The sequence below is a fragment of the Cyprinus carpio genome, chromosome B2 (genome assembly GCF_018340385.1).
Source record: "Cyprinus carpio isolate SPL01 chromosome B2, ASM1834038v1, whole genome shotgun sequence".
Lineage (NCBI taxonomy): Eukaryota > Metazoa > Chordata > Actinopteri > Cypriniformes > Cyprinidae > Cyprinus > Cyprinus carpio.
The window spans coordinates 18,380,104-18,403,018 of NC_056598.1; the positions used below are offsets into that span (position 1 = coordinate 18,380,104).

Below are 22,915 nucleotides of genomic sequence, written 5' to 3' on the forward strand. Positions count from 1 at the left end.
TACTCATGTTTTCGCTAACCCTACATGACTTTGTCATCTATAGAGCAAAAACAACAATTATTTTTTTTTGGAGTATTTATACACCTTTTAAATGTAATAAAAGAGAATGAGGTTTCGATTCATGAATGAATCATTCAGACTGGTTTTGTGAACTGGATTAACGACGATAATGGTCATGAATTTGTATTTATTTTATTAATCTTGTTCAAAATGTCCATAACAGACACACTTATTTAAATAATATACATAACACAGTACGAATGTCTTGTTAAAAGGTAAAGGGCCAATGCCTCTGAATATGAACACCTCTTGACATTCATGAGTACCAGATTTATTTCTCATCTGTGCATCAAGCACATCTTAGGCCACAGGTATACAAATGCCATCCACTAGTGTGATGGAATATTCAGTAAAATTAAGTAATTTATTGGCATTCACAAAGATGATGTAAATGTACCTTTGGTTGATGCTTCCTGTGCATAATGGTGATTTAATAAGACAACAAAGATCCAAAACATTTCGGAATCATGCTAAAAAAGAAACTCCTAAAAAAACAAAAATATTCACATGCAACATGCGTTACTGTATTTCTCAACACACAATATATTTAGAACATATTTTGTTTTACTGGCATTTAAAGCCTCTGAAAATGTTTTCAAACATCGTTTATAAACACTGCTTATGAACAATAATTTTTGAAGTCTTTAACAATACATAAAAATTGGTATTGTAAAGTGTTCACAAATCAGAATGATTTACCTTGAATGTGTTTTCTTTAACATGTTAAAATGATGACACTAAATGTCAGTTATTGCAAATAAAGTCATCCAGTGGATTTCTTCATATCTTTTGCAAAGGGCAAATTTAACTACAGAAAAACAAAGGAGAAAGCTGAAAGCAGAATGTGACAAAATATTTAAACATTTAGAAAAAACATGACAGATTCAATACTGATACTTACATACTAACATTTAGCATGTCATTAATAGTTACAAAAATTCCCAGGCATCAAAGTTTCCTTCATTGTATTTTCTACCTTTTCAAGTCTGAAGACACACAGTGTATCTGCACTTCACGTGCATCAAAAAACTGATGTAAAAACAATTATGACAGCTGCTGTATTTGTGTGTAATCAATGTGAAAGTGGCTTTTCCAAACCGCTTTCTTAAATTCATTGTACTGTGAGGTTATATACATTCAACTGTACAGTAAACATACATTAAATAAGAGTACAATTACACTTTTCATTGACCCTCATTGGTTAAAATCAGTCCAAACCTCATACTGAGAAGGGGTCTAATACTTTCATGTCCATGGAAAACTGCCCAGTGTGGAGACCACCAGAATAAAAGTGACCAAGCCACAGGTGAAGCGAACTAGTTTTCAACTTATTTTTGAAAATTAGATATTTTAGGTGGTTCGCATTGCCAAAGCTTGTTCAAGCTCCTGTCTTCGTTGTTGAATCTACATAAACGAAAAGAAAAGAAATGATCACTTTTGATTCTAACATACACTAAGATCAGAAGCAAAAAAAAAGGCTATTTAAAATAACCTCACATGATCCTTCAGAAATCATTCTAATATGCAGATTTATTGCTTAAGAAACTTTATTCATTATTATTATCATCAATTTTAAAAACAGCTTGCTGCTTAATGTGGAAACAGTGATATATTTTCAGGATTCTTTAACGAATGGAAAGTTCAAAAGAACAGCATTTAATTCAAATAAAATCTTTTGTCACTTCTGATTAGATAAAATAGAATTATGCATTTCTTTCAAATAATTCTTACTGACCCCAAACTTTTGTGGCTAACATACCTTGCAATAGAAGTAGCGGCTGACAGCTTCCTGAGACCAGGGCTGGTTATAAAACTCTGCTCTTCTCTCTTCCTCTGGATTTCCAACTGTATCTGTCATCAGCTGTAACCACAAAATCCAGTCCAGTTCAAAACAGCAGAAAAGACTATTTCTTTATTAGCGGTTACATCCTTTCGACCACTAGGTAGAGACACTGTTTCAAAAATGTTTAAACTTTATTTTGGCATACATTAAGGGTGTAAAATGATTTGATATAATAATACTGTATATGACTATGATTTTGAGCGGTACACATAGTTTACATTCACCTTAAGGTCCCTGTTCTGGGAGCAGATCCAGTCCTGGATGTAGCCCTTGGGGTCCCTGGAGAAGCTAAGCATGAAATCTCTTTGAATCTTCAGTTGGTTGATGGACTCAATAGTTTCATGGATCTAAAGAAAAAAAGGTGAAAATGTGGCTGTTAAAAGAACTCCAAATGTACAATCAGAACATAATAGTTATGCATAGGGTTTACATGAAGTTGAATAAAACAGTATCTAGATATTCAATTATTCTTGTTCACATTTCAATGATAGAGCTCTTTCTGACCTTGTTGTCTAGGGATGCAATCTCTTGATGATTGGCTGTGGACAGCAGGAAACCATTCATCTGACTCTTCAGAGGATCATCAACTTCAACATCAATGTCATAGCAGGCTGTCTTCTTCTGGTCATTTGGATCCACACTGATAAAATTACAATTGAAAAAGGCATTTAAAGAAACAGTTCATCTGAAAAGAAAAATTCTATCCTTAGTTACTCACCCTTGTGCCATTGTAAAGCTATATGCTGTTGTTTTTTCAGTGTACAACACAATAATACATGACAACCTATAATGCTTTTTGGTGCGACATGCTATGAACTTATAAAAAAAAATCCATTCAAAGAATGTGTACAGTATTACATACAGGATTGGAACATAATGAGGGTGAAGTTACATTTTCAAGTGAATTATCCCTTTAAATTCTAAAGAAAAACAGGCCCCTTAAATGTCCATTTGTGCCACAGGACTTAAACTACTATAGATCACATGATTGTAAGTACATTCATGGAAATACATTCTAAATTTATGACCAATTACCTGATAACATGATTGATCACAATCGGATCAGGCGGGAGCAGTAGATTGGTTAGTCGCTGGGGGATCTCAGAAAACTTCAGACGAGGACCGTCAAAGATCTGTAAGAAATTTTTAAAAAAGGTTTTGCTATCAGTGAGTGAAGTGACGTGACATACAGCCAAGTATGGTGACCCATACTCAGAATTCGTGCTCTGCATTTAACCCATCCAAAGTGCACACACACAGCAGTGAACACACAGCCGGAGCAGTGGGCAGCCATTTATGCTGCGGTGCCTGGGGAGCAGTTGGGGGTTCGGTGCCTTGCTCAAGGGCACCTCAGTCTTGGTATTACCGGCCCGAGACTCAAACCCACAACCTTAGGGTTAGGAGTTAAACTCTTTAACCACTAGGCCACGACTTCCCCTCTTTTGCTATCAGGCAAAATATTAACACCAAAATGGAGAAAGTATTTAATGGTATGGTAGTACCTGCTGAAAATATTTATCACAGTTGATGTACTCCTTTTCATGAGAATCCTGCAGCTTGTTGGTCTTGACGTACTGCCATAAAGCCTGGATGATGCAGGAGCGGGTTTGAGTGTGGATGCCAAGAAGACGTGCAAGGCGAGGATCCAACTTAAACTGAGGAGGCTGAAATGCACAAATGAAATAAACACATTCAGAAATTTCTAACAGAACTGTACTGTTATAAAATATGATTCAGAATGATTTCTGGATGCCAAGAAGTTTCTGGAATGTATTGTGTTGTGTGATTTAATTTTTATTTTCAATGGAATAAATTACATTTTTAAATTACATTTTGATATGTATGAGAAAGATTGGTTTGTTTAAAAATGATTTTTTATTAAAGCTTTGTACGCCAGTGTAACAGTATAAGGTATAAGTATAGCAGCATACAGTAACTGTACATCTTAGCTCCTGTAATAATTTATTTTACCACGTTTATCACCATTTTAATCACATTTCTGCCTTTGCTAATTTATTTAAATGCTTCTCTGGTTTGATAAATTCATTTTTATGATATGACTACTCAATTAAATCCCACAAAAACATAATGTATAATGACTATAAAAGAGTTTACATTTTTCTAGATGGTTATAGCATGTCGTTTATCTAGATATTGATGAAACTACTTGAAATTTCATGTCAACTACACAATTGCAAATCTGTTTCATTGTCTCTTTTTCTAGATTTGAATATCCATTGTTTAAAAACAAAGCTTTAGTTTTCTGAAAAACCAAGCCTCTTCTTATCAGGATGTAGTTAGCAATGTGAAAATTGCTGTAATTAAAAGAGCCATTAACTCACTAGCTAAAGCTACTTTGGTGAATAGAGAAGGGCAATCAAACTTTTAGAGATTAATGACTCGACTATAGCTTTTAATTACAGTGCTTTTCAAGAAGCTAAAGCTATCGTTATGCAGATGAATTTCTAATTGGCCTTTCTCAACACATTTATTTGGTGCTATACATTTTGTACTTAATATATTTTACTTAGCTCGCAATTTGTTTAAATGTCTTAAAACGAAAACTTTATTTCTAGGTCTAAATTTGATTTTGAATCTCAGATTTTTAGTTTGACTTTTAGACCCCATAGTTATCATTGAAAGAGCTTGACATCATGCCTATAAACCAGCTATGACATACAACTTCAGTGGTAATCCATCAACCATAATCTCTAATAATAATCCGGCACTCCTGCACGTACCTGGTAATCCAGCATGAGCAAGAGGGTACAGCGCACATTCACATCGCCAGGCCTCTTCACCTGGAAGCCATCTGTCTCCTGGCTCGTTGCAGTGCGGTGCCACTGTTAGGATGAAACACAAACTCAGCCTAAACAACAGGCAGATAATATAAAACCACTGCACGAGAAGCATACAGCAATTTCAATCCACATTTTGATAAATTCAGAAGAAAATCTCAGCAGTGTTTGCCTGTGTCGAGGGTGTTTGTCAGGGCATGCAGTTGCTAAGATGTTCTTAGTGGTTGGTTTTTTATCAGGTTGCTATGCATTTACTAGGTGGTTGCTAGACCATTCTGACTGTCTTTCTAGACTTCTAGCCTCTACGATATTCTGGTTCATTGATATTGTTGTCTTTTATTTAATGCAAAGGTCCATTCATGCAAAGATTGTTAACTTTAAAGATAACTATTAGCGCCCACACTGATGCACAATAATATTCTGTTTATTCCAAGCGAGTGATGCAGTTTTGTCATATGCCTCTTTAAATGCTTAAGCTCTTTAAAGCAGGGGCCAGTTGCATAAACTGTTTAGACTAGTCTTAACAAATTTGTCATCAAATTTTTTTCTTCAAGACTGGTAATAACTTTTTTAATTCAGTTATGAAAAGGCAGACTGGTCTTATTTGTATTAGAAAAGTAAGACTGATTACCCCTTGACAACTGTTAGTCAAACTAGTTATTAAGACACAGTCTTAACATGGTGGCTAAGTTTATGCAACTGGCTCCAGGATTGATTATATATATATATATATATATATATATATATATATATATATATATATATATAGATAGATAGATAGATAGATAGATATATTACCAATAATATTGTTCCTCTGTGCCATTTTCGTGGTAAACTGTGCTATTCTTTTAAATTCAGAACATTTTTAAAACTATCTTTATCATTAAAGTTATCGTCCTTGGTGTGAAAGAGGCTTAACTGTATGGTATTTTTTGACGGATTTATTGCCCACAAGGCAACAGTCATAAATCTGACACCTTTTCTCAAAAAGCAGCGCAAAAACATAATATTTATGGTTATTGGTTTCATCACCGTAGCCAGCTATGAGGTCACCGAGATCTGGTCCTCCATAAATTTCTCATGTTCAAAAGGAAATTTTCTCTGAATTACTAATTTGCTTTTTAAAACTACTTACAGTATATGAGTGTCTGCATGTAAAATTCACTTTAGACAGTTTGCAAGAATGTTTAGTGTCCGTGGTATGAAAATGATCGCTGTGAGAAGCTGGCGGAGTGAACCAAATGAACAAGGATTGAGAGAGAGTTGTGAGTGAGCGCCAAGTGTTGCCAGATCCAGCAATTATTAGCATCTTTGGAGTTGTCTATTCTACTTAATTTGACATTTAGAAATGTGATAAAGAGGGAAGTTTTATTTTATTTTATTTATCATTTACAAAAGATCTGAACTAATTAAGGTTTATTTTTTATTTATTTTTCGGTTTCATTTGTTTACATAGCAATATCTGGCACTTTAAACTTGACAGTAATCAAAAAAGCCCACAGACAGGAAACCACATTAAGTAAGGAAAACGCAAAAAACATCATGATATTATCTGTCAGAAACATTATCAACGCTATCAAAAATAGTAGCATTTAACACTAGAACAAAGAATGAAATGAAAATGCAAACACTAGCCATGAAAAAGTCTATTCTATTTCATCCAATATAGTAGTTAGATTTTCACAAAAGCATAAGAGCACTAGACAAAGTTATCATGTATATAGCAATGGTTATGAAAACTATAACAGTAATATGTATTTCTTCATGAATAATAAACTGATAAAATTATCCACCCCTAACCTAGTAAAGTATGAACAAATTTTGATGCAATAAATATGTTATAATTTTACAATATTCATCCCTCTAAAACATCTACATGTCCGTCTCTTTTAAAGTGTTTTTTAAACTCACTGATTTTCAAATCCTGGTTGTGGCCATGATGGGTTTATTCAAATCAGTATGAGTGACAGTATTACACTAGTGATATAACTTTTTCTGTACATTATTTTTGAGCTACTGAGAGAGTGTCAAATCTTAAAATGACCCCCGCAAATTTCTTTTATTAACTATGGACTGCTTATGCACTGTTCATGCATGGAGGAGACATTCAAGCATGAGAGTGAATAAAATGATTAGGCTCTTTATGCGATCTCACTTGCATGTTCCCTAAACTATCACATGTTCCAGCGCCATTTGAAAGAGACAACATAATAGCAATGACTCATAGCTCAACTCAATTAGCTTTGCTTGACATTGGAGGGTTTTTTCAATGCCATCCTTCTCCGCAGGTAAATCATTCTTTTTATCACATGCCTCAATCTGGTGTGTGTTGTGATGAAAACCCACAGTCACCAAGGACAATTTAAAGAGCTGCTGAATGAATAAACTCAAATGCGGCATGTTCAGCCCGTTCCAATGGGACGGAGGGGCACAAGGGTCACTCCTTGAGAGGTGCAGACCACTTCTGTGTATCTGCCCTACCAAGACCTCAATGTCCCTAACAAAGTGCATAAATATTAAGTGCATGAGGCAGCTGGGAAGGTTCCCTTGTGTAATGTAAATGCCTGAGTGAGTGTGTCTGAATAGCACATGTGCACAATGGTTCCTCCACTAAAATAGAGTAAAACACACACTGTCTGAATACAAAGACTCTCAGTGTGCTGTAAAAGTGTTTGTCTTCAGAAATGTGTTTCTTTTCTCCTGTTAATGCTGCCCAAAGCTCTGTGCTGGCTGCAGTGTCATCACTCCACAGTGTCATGGGCAACTTCCTTATGTAACACGTTGCTATGGAGACCATAAAGATATGTCTTACATGAAGTATGGATAACTGAACTTTTCATTCTGACATTGACTTTTCTACTGCGTTCCAATCCAATCTGTCACACAGTAGAGGCCAAGAGATTCTTGTGGACATGTACTTGAATGAGACATAATATCACCCTTTGTGACTGTCCTCAACCTTGTTTGAAATGCAAACAGGACACTTGAGATTCTCTCATATTAATTGCTTCCAACTTTTGTAAAGAATGAATATCAAATTTGGTTTAGTGATGTTTTTCATTGCCGTATGTAGAGTGAGTTAATACTTACCTCCACTAAGTGGTTGTCAGGGCCGTACAGATCCTTATCCAGCTCAATAACAAGGCTCTTAAAGAAAGACGAAAACTTCCTCTTTTGTTTTCCAGGCTAAAGCGTACAGGGAATTAAAGATAAAGCTTAAAAAAGGGATTTGCAAATTGAATGAAGCCTAAACAATCATTAGCATTGACAGAACAGTAACTTCGAAAAAATAAAAACATTCAATTAGCTTAATTAAATTGTTCTATGCAATTAAATTAAGCCTTTTAAAGAAAAAAAAAAAAACGTAATTTGGGTGGATTTGTTCTAGCTAACGAACATAAATACGTTTTGTTACGTCTGCTATATGCAAGGAAAAGGACTAAGTTGGATTCAGTAATTATTTATGCATGTTTTAAATAAACGTCCATTAAACAAATGTCAACTGATTGTGTGCAGTGAAATTAAGTTGTGAAAAAATGGTCAGGAATTGTTACAATTGCTCATTTTAATGAACTAAACTGAACAATCAGCAAAAACCATTTTTGACTGACATTTAAAGTAATAATAACAATGGTTGAGGAAAATTAATTCAACGCTTATATTATATTATATTATAAAACAGACAGTAAGATTATTAAAGGGCATCTTTATGTGTTCCTGTGGCTCAGTGGCAGAGCACTGCATTAGCAGCGCAAAATGTTGTGGGTTTGATTCCCAGGGAACACGTTAGGTAAAAAAATGTTAGCCTGAATGCACTGTAAGTCGCTTCGGATAAAAGCGTCTGCTAAATGTGCGTTAGCAGCGCAAAATGTTGTGGGTTTGATTCCCAGGGATAAATCTCAGGTGTCCCCGGAATGTCTCTGTGAAGTTTCAGCTCAAAATACCCCATAGATAATTTATTATATCATTTCGAAAATGCCTATTTTGAGTGGAAGCAGAAACAGGCTGTTTTAGTCCATTTGTCTTTAAATGCAAATGAGCTGCTGCTCCCCGCCCTCTTTCCCAGAACAGAGCTGTGCAATTTTAGCTCATATCTCAGATCTCTGTCAAAAGACATCTGTTTGGTTTTGATTATCATGTGTATCGTGCTGAAATCACACATTTTAACGCCATATCAGTTTACATTTCTGATATATGTTTTTCTAGACACACACATCCGAACAACATGTAAAAATTAATTTTCTATAATAGGTACCCTTTAAGGCAAACTTACATCATCCAACAACTTGCCCTCTACACGTAGCTCCCAGGATGCAATACTGCCCTCAGAGTCCTCTGCGTCAGGTTTGGCAGGGTTGAAAGTGTTCGAAATGTACAATCGCAGCTTCCGCTTTTGCTATAAGACAAAAGACAGTTTGAGCTGTACCTACATTTTTCATATTATTGCTGACTATGAGTTAAATCTCACTATAACAATGTACTGAAATCACATACCTTCATTGGTCTTTTGAGGGCTTCTTGTATATCCACCCTCTTCCTCATAATGGTTTGGTCGAGTTTGCGCTCAAAAGCTAGGAGGTCCATGTACGCTTGGGACTCTGGCACCAGTTCACGGATCTAATGAAAAGGCATTGTGAACAAGCAAATCTGCAATCAGGTCTAGTAACAATTCAGAAGACGCTGAAGAACAGTATGATGCAATTTTACACATATAGTCTTAACATTTCCCCGTGACTTTCTCATTCATTATCATTTTCGGTTATGACAGAAAAACAATTTGTTATGCTAAAATTAGGTATGTGATTTTCAATTGCTTTTGTTTCAGGTCCTTAAGGCAGAAACTAACACTGTAACAACATTCTTTATCATGAACTAATACATAAAAAAAAATACATAACTATAAATATTATATTTATATTATATAAAAATATTGTTGTATTTGTAATTTATTATACATTATAATTTATTTATAACCCATGTTAGGTCATAATTTATTTTAAGGTCCAATTCTCGCTATTAACAAACCATTAACTACCACTTTCGCACCAGTAAACTCCTAATTTTCTGCTTATTAATAGTTGTTAAGCTTAGGTATTGGGCAGTATTATTGATGTAGAATATGGTCATGCTGAGTATGTACTTTATAAGTACTAATAAACAGCCAATATGTTAATAATAGGCATGCTAATAAACACATATTTAATAGTTAGAATTGTTACCTGTATTAAGTGTTATCCAGTTTTATAATAAATCTAAATTATTAAATAAAATCATTAAATTATTATATTTGTTTGTTACCTGTACTAAGTGTTATCCAATTTTATAATAAATCTAAATTATTGTTTGTTTACATAATATATGTGTGTATACTGTGTATATTTATTATGTATATATATAAATACACACACATGCATGTATATATTTAAGAAGAATATGTTATGTTTATATATTAAATATATTTATATATATATAAAATATAAAATATAAGAATATAAATATATAAATGTATATACATGTAAATATTTTCTAAATATATAATTTATGTGTGTGTGTATTATATACACATAATAAATATACCCTGTACACATACATATATTATGTAAACAAAACTTTTATTTTGGATGTGATTAATCGTGATTAATCATTTGACAGCCCTAATTTATATATTTATTTATTTTGTATGAATAATTTTTTTTTTTGTTGTGGTCCAACAATATGCAAATTATTAACATAAGGATGCCATTTCAAAATGTTGGTTTGAAAAAATTGAATTTCAGTTGCTTCATGCTCTTGGATGGACGAAAATCCACTTCCTGAAATTTCCACTTCTACATTGTTATTGTCACAAATCATTTTTATCCTCAATGCAAGTGAACCCATGTTTAGTGTTATCTTTTTTTGCCTTATGATGATAATATGAAAGGTATTGACTCCATTCACCACAACTCCATCAGCATTATGTATACAGTAATTATTCATATTCTGCAAAGATACATTTTATTTGTAATATGGGCCTAGAATATTGGTAAATGTATACATATACTAATTTTCCCGGCCAATTTTTCAACCAAATCAAGTCATTAGTCTTTGCGAACTGATTGAATATGAAAACATTACCAGATTTCTCCAGGTGTTTGTACCTTTCTTTACTAAGTCAATGTTTTATATCCTGGTTCTCATTTGTGACTTATTACTGAAACAAATCATGTATGTCCTTGCATGATACACAGCAAAATTGTAACCTGACGCTCTCCTGATTTTCACAGTGTTGCATCATTCTCTCCTTCCCATGTGACCTCCAGCATTTTACAAACCTCATCATAATGTATTAGGACTTTTTGGTTTGGCTGTAAAAAAAAAACCCAATTAAGACTTTGAGAGGATTAGCCATTTCAAGAACTCACATCCCCTCCAGTTCCTGCTATTGTGGAGTATTACTGTGTCACATCCCGATGGACACATTTTACCAAATCAGTCGTGTGCCTGCACTCATCCCACATCTCCATGTAATCACACACCATCACATTCCTTGGGAATCAAACCCTTTTCCACTCACAGGAAAAACAAATCCACAACAGCAGTCTTTGTGACAAATTGGACCCATCTTGCCCATCCCTTTCACTTTTTTGCCCCCAGAAACAAGAGAAAGCAGCACAATTACCTGCACCGTGTGATCACTCTTGACTTGGCACTGGAAATTAAGACATGAATAAACAAACAAACACAGACAAACAGATAAAAGCCATAGTGATGGACCTCACCCTCTGAGGGAGAATCTTGTCTGCCATTTTTCTTCTCTTGGCACTACGGATGGGGGGAAACAGAGAGAAAGAAAGAAAGAAAGAGAGAGAGAGGGAAAGCATGTTACTATGGTGACTGATAGCAGAGTCCACAGGCCATCTGCTGAATAACTGGGACCCATCCAGACGTTTTTCCAGCTGTGTGTGTTTGTGTATTTGTGTGTGTGATCAGAGAGAGGGTATAAGAGCGAGAAAAGGACAAAAAGAGGTTGAAAATAACACTTAATCATGATGCATAAATATTAATTTTTGCACATTTTATGGGTGCATGTATAGTAGAGTTGCCTTTTTGGTTTAACATCTGGCTGTCTCGGTTATTGTAAAGGGCTGTTCACACGGCAATCAAACAGCAAGCATTTGTTAATATATTTCGCAAAAATATTTGTAATTTGTTATAGAAGGGGACAGTAAAAATACTACAGTAAACACCTGTTAACAGTAAGTTATATTACCATACACAGTGACAAACTGTAAATGGCTTAACATGGATTTATATATCCTTTAACTTTAAAAGACTGTCAAGTTTTAAATTACTATATAATTTACAGTGAAAGAAAAACAGTAAGAGGTCATTCCCAAGAGGTTCCTGCATGTGTGACATCACATTTAACTGAATCTTCTTTTATTATTCATAATGTATATTAGGGTGTTTTGTGTCATTTTATGTTATTTAGTTAATGTTTATTGCATTATTTTATTGTCATGTGTGCCTGATGACGTTTTGCACCCTTGTGGCTCTCTGTTTTACCACCTTTATTGTGGGGGTTATCAATAAATTTTAGGGTAAAAAGCAGATTTTGATATTTGAAGTAGCTATGTTTCTTAACATTATATCACTTAATAAAACATACAGTTATACATTTTAAAATATACAGGCACCAACATGCCAAACTGTAACAATGGTACTATACTATTTACTGTGAATATCTGGCAACCACAGCTGCCATTTTTATTTGTAAATTTCATAATTTTTTTTACAGCATAGGAAATCCATTGAAAAACAGTGCAAGAACATCTTCTGTTTGTGCAGTCCATAACATTTGTGAAAACCAGATATTTGTGGTCCAAATGTCTGAAAATACAGACTTCTAAAACGTCATTCCCAACATCAATTTGGACAACAAAAAATGCATCCAACTTCTGTTTTCAGAAAGACGCTCCTAACTCATTTCTCTTTTATCCGCAAACATGATGCATATGATTCACTAGTGCAGAAAAGTTTTTTCTGACAAACATGCCACACTCCTACGGACACCAAGAACTCCTCAGGTCCAGAGCCGAGGAGCACATGACCCTGTCGGAGCAGGAAATGTCTGTCCACATTCACATCCGCACCCCGTCTGGACTATAAACTTTCTCATGGTCCGACTCGTCCACCCTAAGCCACACTGCTCCTCCGGGAGAAGCTGAGTAGCAGAGACTGAGATGCAGTGGGGGTGTGAACGCCTTCTTCATCAAAAATTAATCAGTAATGCATTCAGGTGAACAAATTGAGTGTTTACTGAACTATAAGAGAGAACACATTGTGAATTAACACAAACAGCATGACAGAAGGGTCATGCAGCCCGCACACAAAGCTAACTGACCGCAACCGCATATTTACTTCACATGCATTCATTCTCGGGTCATGTGGACTGTTGTGTTCATTTAGTGAATGTAATTTTTTAGTGGTTTTGACTTATCTGTGAACTTAAGTGCACACATGCATTTGGAGAAATGCTTCAGTCAAGTCTGAAGCTGCAAACGGGAACAAACCAATCAGGCAGGGTCCATCACAAACTGTCAAACTAACATGCAGCAGAATAAACGGCCTACTTGAAGGATCCATTTGAAGGATCTGATTGGGCGTCTCTCATGTCCATCTGTCTTGCAGATATCTCATTTGCTGCTGGAAATCCAAGTGGTTTCCTATAGGTTGATTTGGGGTACCTTTAGTTAGTTACTTAAACAGAACTTTTCAGTAACAGAAGTTTTTCCTGAACGCAGAAGTCAGACTCTTAACGCCTGACTCTTAACCTGAAGGATGCTTTGCATTTCCAGTCTCCAGTGTATCTAGTCAAATTAGTGTATATTCTGAGCTGATAATCTAATGTTTTAAAAAAAGCACATGGCTCCATAGCACCATCACTTTACAGTGTCGCAATGACCGTCATCTGTCAGTGCCTCACTCCTCAAAGTTTAATGAGTGTGTCGATGACACGAAACTGCCAATGTTAGCTACATTAAAAAGAGATGGGCACTATTTGAATGGGTTCCTATGGAGACCGGAACAGAAGAGCATCCAATCAAAAGTTAGAATTTGTAATGACGGCGATCATCGTTTATTCAGGAAAAAAGTCTATACGTATATATAGGCAATATCTGCAAATATACACTAGCCTTCAAAGGTTTGGGGGTAGTAACATTTTAATAATATTTTGAAGAAATAAAATCATTTTTATTCAGCAAAGATGCAAAAGTAACTGTAAGGTTTTTTTTGATGTTATGAATTATTTTTATTTTAATTGATTGGTTTTCTTTTTTTCATTTTTTTTATATATTTTATTATATATATATATATATATATATATATATTTATTATTATTTTTTTTTACAGCATATTAGAATGATTTCTGAAGAATCATGTGACACTGAAGACATTGCTGCTGAAAGTTCAGCTTTGCATCACAGGAAATAACACTTAAATAGAAAAAAGATTTTAAAATGTAATATTTTATAATAATACTGTATTTTGATCAAATAAATGCAGCCTACATTTATATTGGATTCCTAAACTTATTTATGAACTGTTTCAATGATTTATTTTTACATTAATGTAGACAAAATAGTATAGATTAGATATGTGTTTAGATTCAGTAGGGGCCATTTAGCGATTATTTGCCATGACACAAAATAATTATTGGCTTATTTGCATCAGGCAAAATGTTAATACCTGGGCATTAAGCAGTATTGCAAGATGATGAAATTCTGGCCAAGAATGTACTGAGATTAACGTCTTGTATTTCAATAATCCAGGTCTAACATTTGTTAAACAGTTACAACAGATTTTTTTGAAGCATGGTCTGTCGAATTCAGTAAGCTGCCCCTTAGTAATTACGACTGACACTATTACATGCATATATACAGTTGAAATGAAAACGCAAGGACAAATACAGTACTGCGACAAGACAGATGAAAACCTGAGAAAACTAACAGCAAATTCCAAACATCACTTTCACGCCCTTGGGAAGGGAATGCTATTAGCAGGGTTGTTTCAAATTAATATGAGCAATGGAATCCTTTGGTTGAAGGTCCTTCTCGCGAGGCTGTTGGCAAAGCTTAGAGGTGATTGTGACTTTAAGTACTCAATTTTGCCATTTGTGATCACATGATGATCCTGTATGTAAAATCTTTAGGAAACAAATGCCACACAGACAGCAATATGAAACAAAAATATTCAATATCTGATACTAGGTTTAAGCAGCTACATCAATAGCAAATTTCCAAGTACAGATTGTACCAAAATGGACACATACAGTACGAGACAGTAATGCCCTGCAGAAAATCAGCATCCTCACTTCAAGTCTTCTACACTTCTGATTAGGAAGGACACTGTGATACTCTGTTTCAAAAGGCAAAAGCAGTAAGTGTATTACTTATTATAACTGTTGCACTAATATTCACTAAGATTTTGGCATTTAATAGCAAAATGTTGTTGTCTAAAGGTAGAGCCCAACATAAGATATTTCAATCACTAGAGAGCGCTATACTTGGCAAGAGCTTGCTAATTGTAGGAGGAGCAAAATGGAGACATAAACCCTTAATAAAATGTCATACAGTCATATGAAGTACCTCAAAATCAAACTGCCCAGATTTCTCTCAAGACACAGTAGGTTGAGGGAACACATATCTATTATTTATCATCTGTTGTGTGCACTGATTAAAATCAACAGATTAAGTGAGAGGTGAGAGAACGGTTTAAGTGGCACTCACTTTCTGGGACGGTTCTGGACAGGGGGAGGTTGCACTGGCTGGGTTGGGGCAGGACGTTTTCGGTTGGGGTCTAGGGCTGGGTTAGGCATCCCTGGCCGAATCGGCGGTGTTCCTCCATATGGAGGTCCAGGAGGCCCCATGGGAGCGCCTTGATGTGGCATCCGTGCCCCTGAGGTCATCCCTGGACGCTGTGGAGATGAGAAAAATGTAGACTAAAGGTCAGCTAGCCACTCATTTATTTGTTGAACTCCTTTGACGTGTTATAGGATGTTCTCTCTCTGACACACAATACATATGAAGATACATATGCATATATTCGTATATGTATACTCATCAGACTTGTAGCTTTTAAATCAATTACAGCAAGCTGACATAATGCACAAAGACTCTTTTGAGCTAAGGCTCTGTTATGAGCTCCTCCTCCAGTATCTGAAGCAGAACTAGGCCAGGGCCTCTCGCACCTGTGCCTGTCACTTCAGAAGCGACAGCTGCTCGCCCTCTACCAAAACACAGAGGTGCTGGGTAAGTCAGCCTAATGCAGTCTAAATGACAACTGTGCAAACTGTGAGACTAAATAACGGCTCATTTCATCTAGTGCTTTCTGGAATTAGAAATGTGTTTTTGGGAATTTATTTTCCTTTTTTTTTTTTTTTTTAATTTTGAATGTTTTGTGTTTTGAATTGTGAAACTGTTTGAATAGAATTGATTATTTAATTAAACATAGCAATTACAATAATGTAACTTTTTCATTAAGATTAGCAATGCAATAGTTCGCAATGCAATACAGCATTTATTATTATAGATTATTGTTAAAGGGGTCCTATTATTCTCTTTTACAAGGTCTTGATTTTGTTTTGGGGGTGTACTAGAACAGGCTCTCATACTAGGTTGTTCGAAAAATATATATTTTTCATGTATTTTACATTATTACAACACCCCTCTCCCCAGTCTGGCATGAACGGCTGGAATAGTTCCTGCTTCAAATGAAGGTCCCCCTTCTGAAATACAAAATGCGCTGTGATTGGTTAGCTGGGCCAGTGTGTGTTGTGATTGACAGCACTCGGTGCCTGGTCGATTAATGTCATGCCCCTTATCAAAGCCTCCAGCTGCAAGCTTCAGTTTAAATATTGCGTCAAAATCAAATCAATTTGAGCGTGATTTAAACCTGGATTATTGTAACCACTCTAAGCTTGTCTGCCTTGGGATAACTAGAACGTCTCCGACATTGTGATAACACTCGTTGCCTTCTCTAGTGCAGCTCAACCAGGTCTCGTCCCACTCCTTGATCTTTGTGATATCACAAATCCCGGAAAATATGAGTTGTAGTCCAAACGAGTCGTTCGTTGTAGTTTTCGAAAAGTGATTTCTGTTAAATAAAATATTTCCTTTTGAATTGGACTTTGAGCTTTGTAACTTTGCAGATCTTTTTTATGCTCAAACAGCAACATTACAGACTAACTAAAGTTGAAAAAGTGAAAAGCATAATAGCATAAATACATTCACATTTTATGCATACATTTATATGAAGTATGTTCAATAACAGAATTTATTTTAATGATGGATATATTAATTAACATAAAACAATATTGTATTTAGAAATTAAAATTATCCGATTAATAAATGAGAATGTGAAAAGTGCCATGTATAAATAAATTTAATTGAATGGAATTATTTTTTTTAATTAAATATAGCAATATTGCATTCGTCAACAGCAGTTAATGCAACAGCTAAAATGAAATATAAACATTTATTATTCTATGTTACTGTTAATTTCTACATACAACATTTTTAGAATACATTTGTATATATTACATTTCATAATTTAATTTATTAATACAAAATTAATTAACATAAGAACAATAGTATATTTATAAATTATCATTAATATTGATTAATTAATGCGGTTAAAAAAAAAAAAAAGCTCACAAAAGCTCATTGTTAGCTCACAACACCTAAAGCATAAATGAATATTTGAAAGAATTGAATGGCACTGTAAAGTGTTACTCGACTGAAGAGTAATATTATCTTTGGGTTTTTGTCCCGTTATTATTTCTCAATGCAGTTTGTGCGCTGCAGAGGAGATCTGAGGTCTGTTGTTCATGACTCATAATGGCAGAGTCACAAAGTCCCTGTGACTCTCTGGATGTGCACCAAAGTTGTGGAAACATCCAGAATGTGAGCCAATGTCCCCAGCTCCAGTCCTCCCTACAGTGCGGGTACAGTACATCTCTGCCAGAGATGCTCCCGTATGGTGCTGTGACCCTCACGACCCGATCATCGCTTCCCAAAGTAGGCCAAGCACCAGAGGTGTCCAGGCCCGGTCCAATCTCAAAACATCTGAGTGAAGAGGCAGTGGGCTGTGAACATGTGGACGCTGCGGGAACGGGTGCAGGTCTCTGCACGCCTCTGCCAATCCCTGGCTCTCAAGGTCACAATGGAGGTGTTCAGGGCACAGGAGGAGGCCGCAGCGCTGGACTAGCACACAGGATAAGTTTCTCAACACTTTCTCAATACTGCTGTACAATATACTACATATCTGTTCAGAGATTCCAATACCAGATATATTTTTGTTGATACTAATATTATTGCTCTCAGAACAATCGCAATGTGACTCTTTATTAATGGAGAAAAAAATCAGTTGGTTTGAAATTTTTAACCTTTACCACACAGCTTAAGGCAAACTTTGCAAGTTCTTAGTATAGTACAACCTGTTAAGTAATGAAAATGTATTTAACAGATTAGAATGGTTATAAAATAAAATGTCAAAAAATCTAAATAATTGTATGAGGTCTTTTAGCAATCATAGGCGGAGTGATCTCTCATTTATAAACCATGTTTATAGTTTGTGATCAGCAGTAACCACTCATGAAGAGTCTGCATTCAACCCCAATCCATCAATTTATGAAATATCTATACTTTCATATTCATGAATAGCTCTTTCTAGAATAATATTTCCATAGTATCAGTGGCTTTGTTAAATAATGCATGGCAAAAGTGAAGCTAATAGAGGGTTAGGATGTCTTAAGGGTTGTGTTTTAGCAAAGAAGCCTCTAGAAACAATACCTTTCATTTGGTCTGATATGAAATAGTATTAGAAAGCAGCCTCAAAATAGTTGCACAACCACCAAAAGTTCTCAAAGTCTCTCTGAACCTTTTATTCGCCCACATTTTTATGCAGTAAACACCCTGAAACACATATAATCAAGTTTGCTTCCACTTCATGTTCACAACTAAATACCACAGCAGGATTTTTATGTGATCTATCCTTACAGGCTGCTCCTGATACACACCCACCTCTGCCTGCACACACACCAAAAGAGCATCCTCTGTTTCATACTAGTACTCGTCCCTCAAAATACAAGTATCTCTCATACTTCCAGTACCAGAGTTTCTCTTTCCTTATCCTCCTTCATATGTTAAAGACAATAACCTTTCACTCTTTCTTCTACACTCGCTCCTCCATGGCTGTTACTGTTTTATTAAAACCAATCTACATAGAAATGAACATCTTAGTTCTCCTGTGAGCAGAGCCATTGACACGCTTCCACATGCACAAACACGCTCGCTCTCTCACTCACCACTCCATGGACGAGAAACTCAAACAGTTTACTCTTGGTGGCTTTACGAGCTCCTCCGGCAGAATCCTCCATGTCCATGTATAAAACCCCCAGTCTCTCTTTTGTTCCCTTATTGCTGGGTACCTCTGCCTCTGTGCGCTTCCCTCACTTTCCCTCTCCTCCAAAAGAGAGTGCTCCCTCCCTCCTTCTCCGCACTCTGACGTTCCCTTTCTCCACTCTCTCTCTTTTTAAAGCGTGTCAGCGTGTGGCCAGAGTCGAGTCACTCTCTCTCTCTCTCTCTCTCTCTGTTTTAGTGTAGCTTCCCTCACAGATGCTGGGTTGGGAAGGATGGGGCCCTGTGAAGGGGGCTTTCGCTGGACCACCGATGTGTAGTGGAATGCCGCTGAAAGCAGGAACATGGCAATCAGGACTATCAAAACACAGACACGGTGCTGTTCCAGTAGGCGGTTATGTGGTGGTAAATTATCCTTTTGCTCTCACAGCTGGTTATTAAGTCTGAGAATTATATCAGGGTAAAGTCTGAATGACTAACACTAGGGAAACTATAAAGGAATGTTTCAACAGGCAGGATTCTGAAGAACTGTCTGTGAATCGCCCTAATGGGCCCATTCAGATTATGCCTCAGAGTTTGTCAGTTAGCAAGCAATTAAATGGACAGTTCACCCAAAAATGACAAATCTGTCATCTTTTACCCACCCTTGTGTCATTCCAAATCTGACTTACTTTCTTCAGTGCAACACAAAAGATTTTTTGAATTTGAGATTTTTGAAGAATTTGAGATCCAAACAACATTGGACCAATTCATTTTCATTGCATTAACAAAAATAACTAAATACTGAGACACTGAGGGCGAGTAAACAATGAGAATTTTCATTACTGGATAAACTCTCACTTTTATGAAAGCACATTTTTGGACTTTCAGAGGCATGTGGATGTAAACAAGCTGGTAAATCTTTCAGCTGATCCAAACATTAATAGGATGAGAAATTATTGCATGACTACAATGTTTGGAAATGGCTTTTTTTTTTTAAAGATTGGTGCAAAATTAGTAAGTTAGAGGACAAGCTGTTTGGAAAAAAGCTGGTAAATTACTCACTAAAATGCAATATTAAAAATCTCCACTATTAATGTTTTTGGGAAAAAAAGTTGGTAAATAACTCACTAAAAATAAATATATAAATAATATATATATATATCTTTTCATAAAGAGAAAAAATTAAAAATACCAGGAAATTGCAATACCAGAAGAAGAGATAAATATCAAAATATGCACATTGTTAATTTTTAATAATAAATTGACATAAGCATTGTACAGATTTACAAAACATTCCATGCTGATTGAACCAACTAAGCACAATTTAAAAATAAATAAAAATAAAGCTGAGGAAAAATCTCTTCCAATAGTAGAAGACCCCCTTTAAGGACCCCCATAAAGGCTTATACTTGAGGGTGGCAATGTCCCATTCATTCAGAGTGAAAGGGGTGCTGGAGGGGGGCAAACACAGGTTTCGGGAAGAAAATGAGCTTGATTATCCATGTGCACATGCAGAAAAGGTGCTTCAAAGCTCAATCTTGTTTTAGCAATGAATGTTACATTTTTTGTGATGTTAGATGCATGTTTTCTAGTCCAACACACATTATAAGATCTCTTTATGAGAAAAGCACACTGACTAGCCTAGTATTTGTGGTAAAGGAGTAAATGTGATGTGGTATTGCTGCACGGATAGGCCTCCGCTGGAATTACAAACTTCAGTATTGCAAGCAACACTGCCTGGAAGCACATAGACACAATGCAGAGCAGATGTTGGGCTCATCGAGGATGTTCATCATGTAAGTTACAAGATACATCAGTAAAAAGCAGCTGGAAGAAGTTTTGAGACAGGCTATTTTTGGTTATAACCAGACATGCTATTTCTGATCTATACAAAACTGTGTAGTCATATTGAGGCCAAAAAAAAAATAAAAAAAATAAAAGAGGCATTCCTTACAAATAACAATTGAATGACATGAGTAATAGTTCAATTGACAGGTGTCAATCAAGCGCGCAGGATTGTTTATAGTCTAATAATACTGTCAATTAGCATCAATGTATGAAAACAGCAAATTTACAATAGTATACACGTCTGAATAGGAGACTCGTGCCAAGCAGAAACGCTTCGAAATAACAAATGCTGAAAACGCATTTGCCGTATAGACTGAAGCGGATAATCAGGCGATGCGATGGCGTTGCATTCCTACCTTTCTTTCCATTGCTGCAAGTTTGATGCCCTCAGTTCAGCTGAAGAGGAGAAACCCCTGAAACACACACGGTGGATGTCCGGCAACTTCTTCGTGGTTCCAGACAGGTCCTCGGCTACTCCCCCCTCCTCTGGGATTGAGAGCTGGATGGAGGGATGCTGGCAAGGAAGGCCCGTGTCTGTGATTTCAGTCGGGCTCTGGCGGCGGTGAGTGCGGCAGACGCAGCGGCGCAGGCGCGGGGATCGTCAGACACAAGAGATTCAATGGAGGATTAAGGGGACGTCGTCAAACTACAGAAAATGGAAGCAATCTGTGCATTGCTGTAAAACGCATTTCGTCATATGAACAATAAGGGACATCTTCGCTACTCGCCCCGATAATTAAAATGTACACTGCAATAAAGGATACCTTTTCCTAACTAAGTGAATTTCAAATGTGAAACGATTTTTACTCGGCCAAGCATTCATATTTAACATTTACACAGTTACATTCCCCAAACACATATTTAGGGGACCTGAAAGCTATTTTGATATATAAAACCTCTATGATTCATAAATAAGGTATGGATGTCTTTCCATTATGGAAAAAAAAAAAACGTCCAAGTGGCATTCATTTCACAAAAAAAGACTTAAAGGTGCTGTATGTGAGATTTTAACTCTTCTAAAGCATAAAACTACCATAATATGTTTGCAGATAATTAAGAAACATGCTATGTTAACATACTTGTTTATCTGAAAAACAATGCTACAGTCAGTTATTCTCATTTGAAAGTGTGCTAACTGTGCTTTCTGGGCCGGAATGTCGGTATTCGTTTTGGTTTGTAAAACCCGCCCACTGACAGTTTACCCAATTGTATTTCGGTACCCCGGGTTGCCAGATGGTGGAAAACACAGCGTATTTCATTTATCGTCAAGTGCACTCGTTCCTGTTTGTGTCGTCAATCTGGCAACCTGCGTGTGCGTCAAGTCTGAGGAGGAGGGGCTGGGTGAAAAAACCCTCTCCAATATTTTGAATTTGGACTGCAATACCTAGTTCAACCACTCGGTGTCAATTCTACATACAGCACCTTTAAGGTTTCAAGATAAAAGATATAACCCTGGTTTCACAGACAAGACTTAAGCAGCTAGTCCTAGACTAAAATGTATGTTTGAGCTGTCTCAACTGAAAATATCTTTGACATATCTTAAAACATCAGTGGCATTGTTTAGTCTCAAGATGCACACCTGTAATGTTTTCAAGACATTTTTATAAAAGCTATTTAAACGTCTTAATTTAACTAAGGCCTAGTCCTGGTTTAAGCTAAGCCCCGTCTGTGAAACCGGGACATAGAGTCTGAAATTAAGACAAAATCTTATTTTGATACTTTTCAGATTTCACTTTTTGAACATTTTCTTTTCAAACTGGTCACATATTCATGTTAATGCAATGAACTACACCTTTACTTACTTTTCTATAACACCAAAGTGAACTTTAGGGAAACTAACTTAAAACATTCATTAAATAACATTCTGACATCAGTCTGTTGATAGTAATTGGAAAGATGACTCAGAAAAATAAAATTAGTTCTGAGCACCATTTGTTTGCAGATGCCACATGGTGTGATATATTTTATTTATAATTGAATGA

At 35.9% G+C, this 22,915-nt stretch overlaps 1 protein-coding gene across 5 annotated transcripts; it reads right to left on the reverse strand.

Moving 5' to 3' along the window:
- Nucleotides 1-176: 176 nt before the first annotated feature.
- Nucleotides 177-21,838, reverse strand: LOC109062085 (SWI/SNF-related matrix-associated actin-dependent regulator of chromatin subfamily D member 3-like). Of its 5 annotated transcripts, none has more exons than XM_042718492.1 (15): nucleotides 21,290-21,838; nucleotides 15,474-15,661; nucleotides 13,317-13,409; nucleotides 11,463-11,505; nucleotides 11,363-11,392; nucleotides 9,196-9,318; nucleotides 8,975-9,097; nucleotides 7,792-7,887; nucleotides 4,645-4,746; nucleotides 3,406-3,567; nucleotides 2,939-3,036; nucleotides 2,408-2,543; nucleotides 2,128-2,250; nucleotides 1,820-1,921; nucleotides 177-1,464 (listed from the first exon to the last, which is right to left on the reverse strand). In XM_042718492.1, the coding sequence occupies exons 1-15, from the start codon at nucleotides 21,299-21,301 to the stop codon at nucleotides 1,411-1,413; spliced, it is 1,485 nt and encodes a 494-aa protein (XP_042574426.1). In that variant the 5' UTR covers nucleotides 21,302-21,838; the 3' UTR covers nucleotides 177-1,410. The 5 variants fall into 5 exon arrangements, with proteins under 5 accessions (XP_042574426.1, XP_042574424.1, XP_042574425.1 ...); XM_042718490.1 differs by lacking the exon at nucleotides 21,290-21,838 and adding an exon at nucleotides 19,052-19,733; XM_042718491.1 differs by lacking the exons at nucleotides 11,363-11,392; nucleotides 21,290-21,838 and adding an exon at nucleotides 19,052-19,730.
- Nucleotides 21,839-22,915: the final 1,077 nt, after the last annotated feature.

What these genes read in the sequence shown, in the direction of transcription:
- LOC109062085 (XM_042718490.1), bottom strand. Translation starts at nt 19,129, where the DNA reads ATGGACATGGAGGATTCTGCCGGAGGAGCTCGTAAAGCCACCAAGAGT. An exon ending in AGAGTGATCACACGGTGCAG is followed by an intron (nt 9,319 to 11,362) that starts GTAATTGTGCTG and finishes CCTTTTCATTAG; the next exon opens with ATCCGTGAACTGGTGCCAGA. An exon ending in GTGATCAATCATGTTATCAG is followed by an intron (nt 2,544 to 2,938) that starts GTAATTGGTCAT and finishes TAATTTTATCAG; the next exon opens with TGTGGATCCAAATGACCAGA.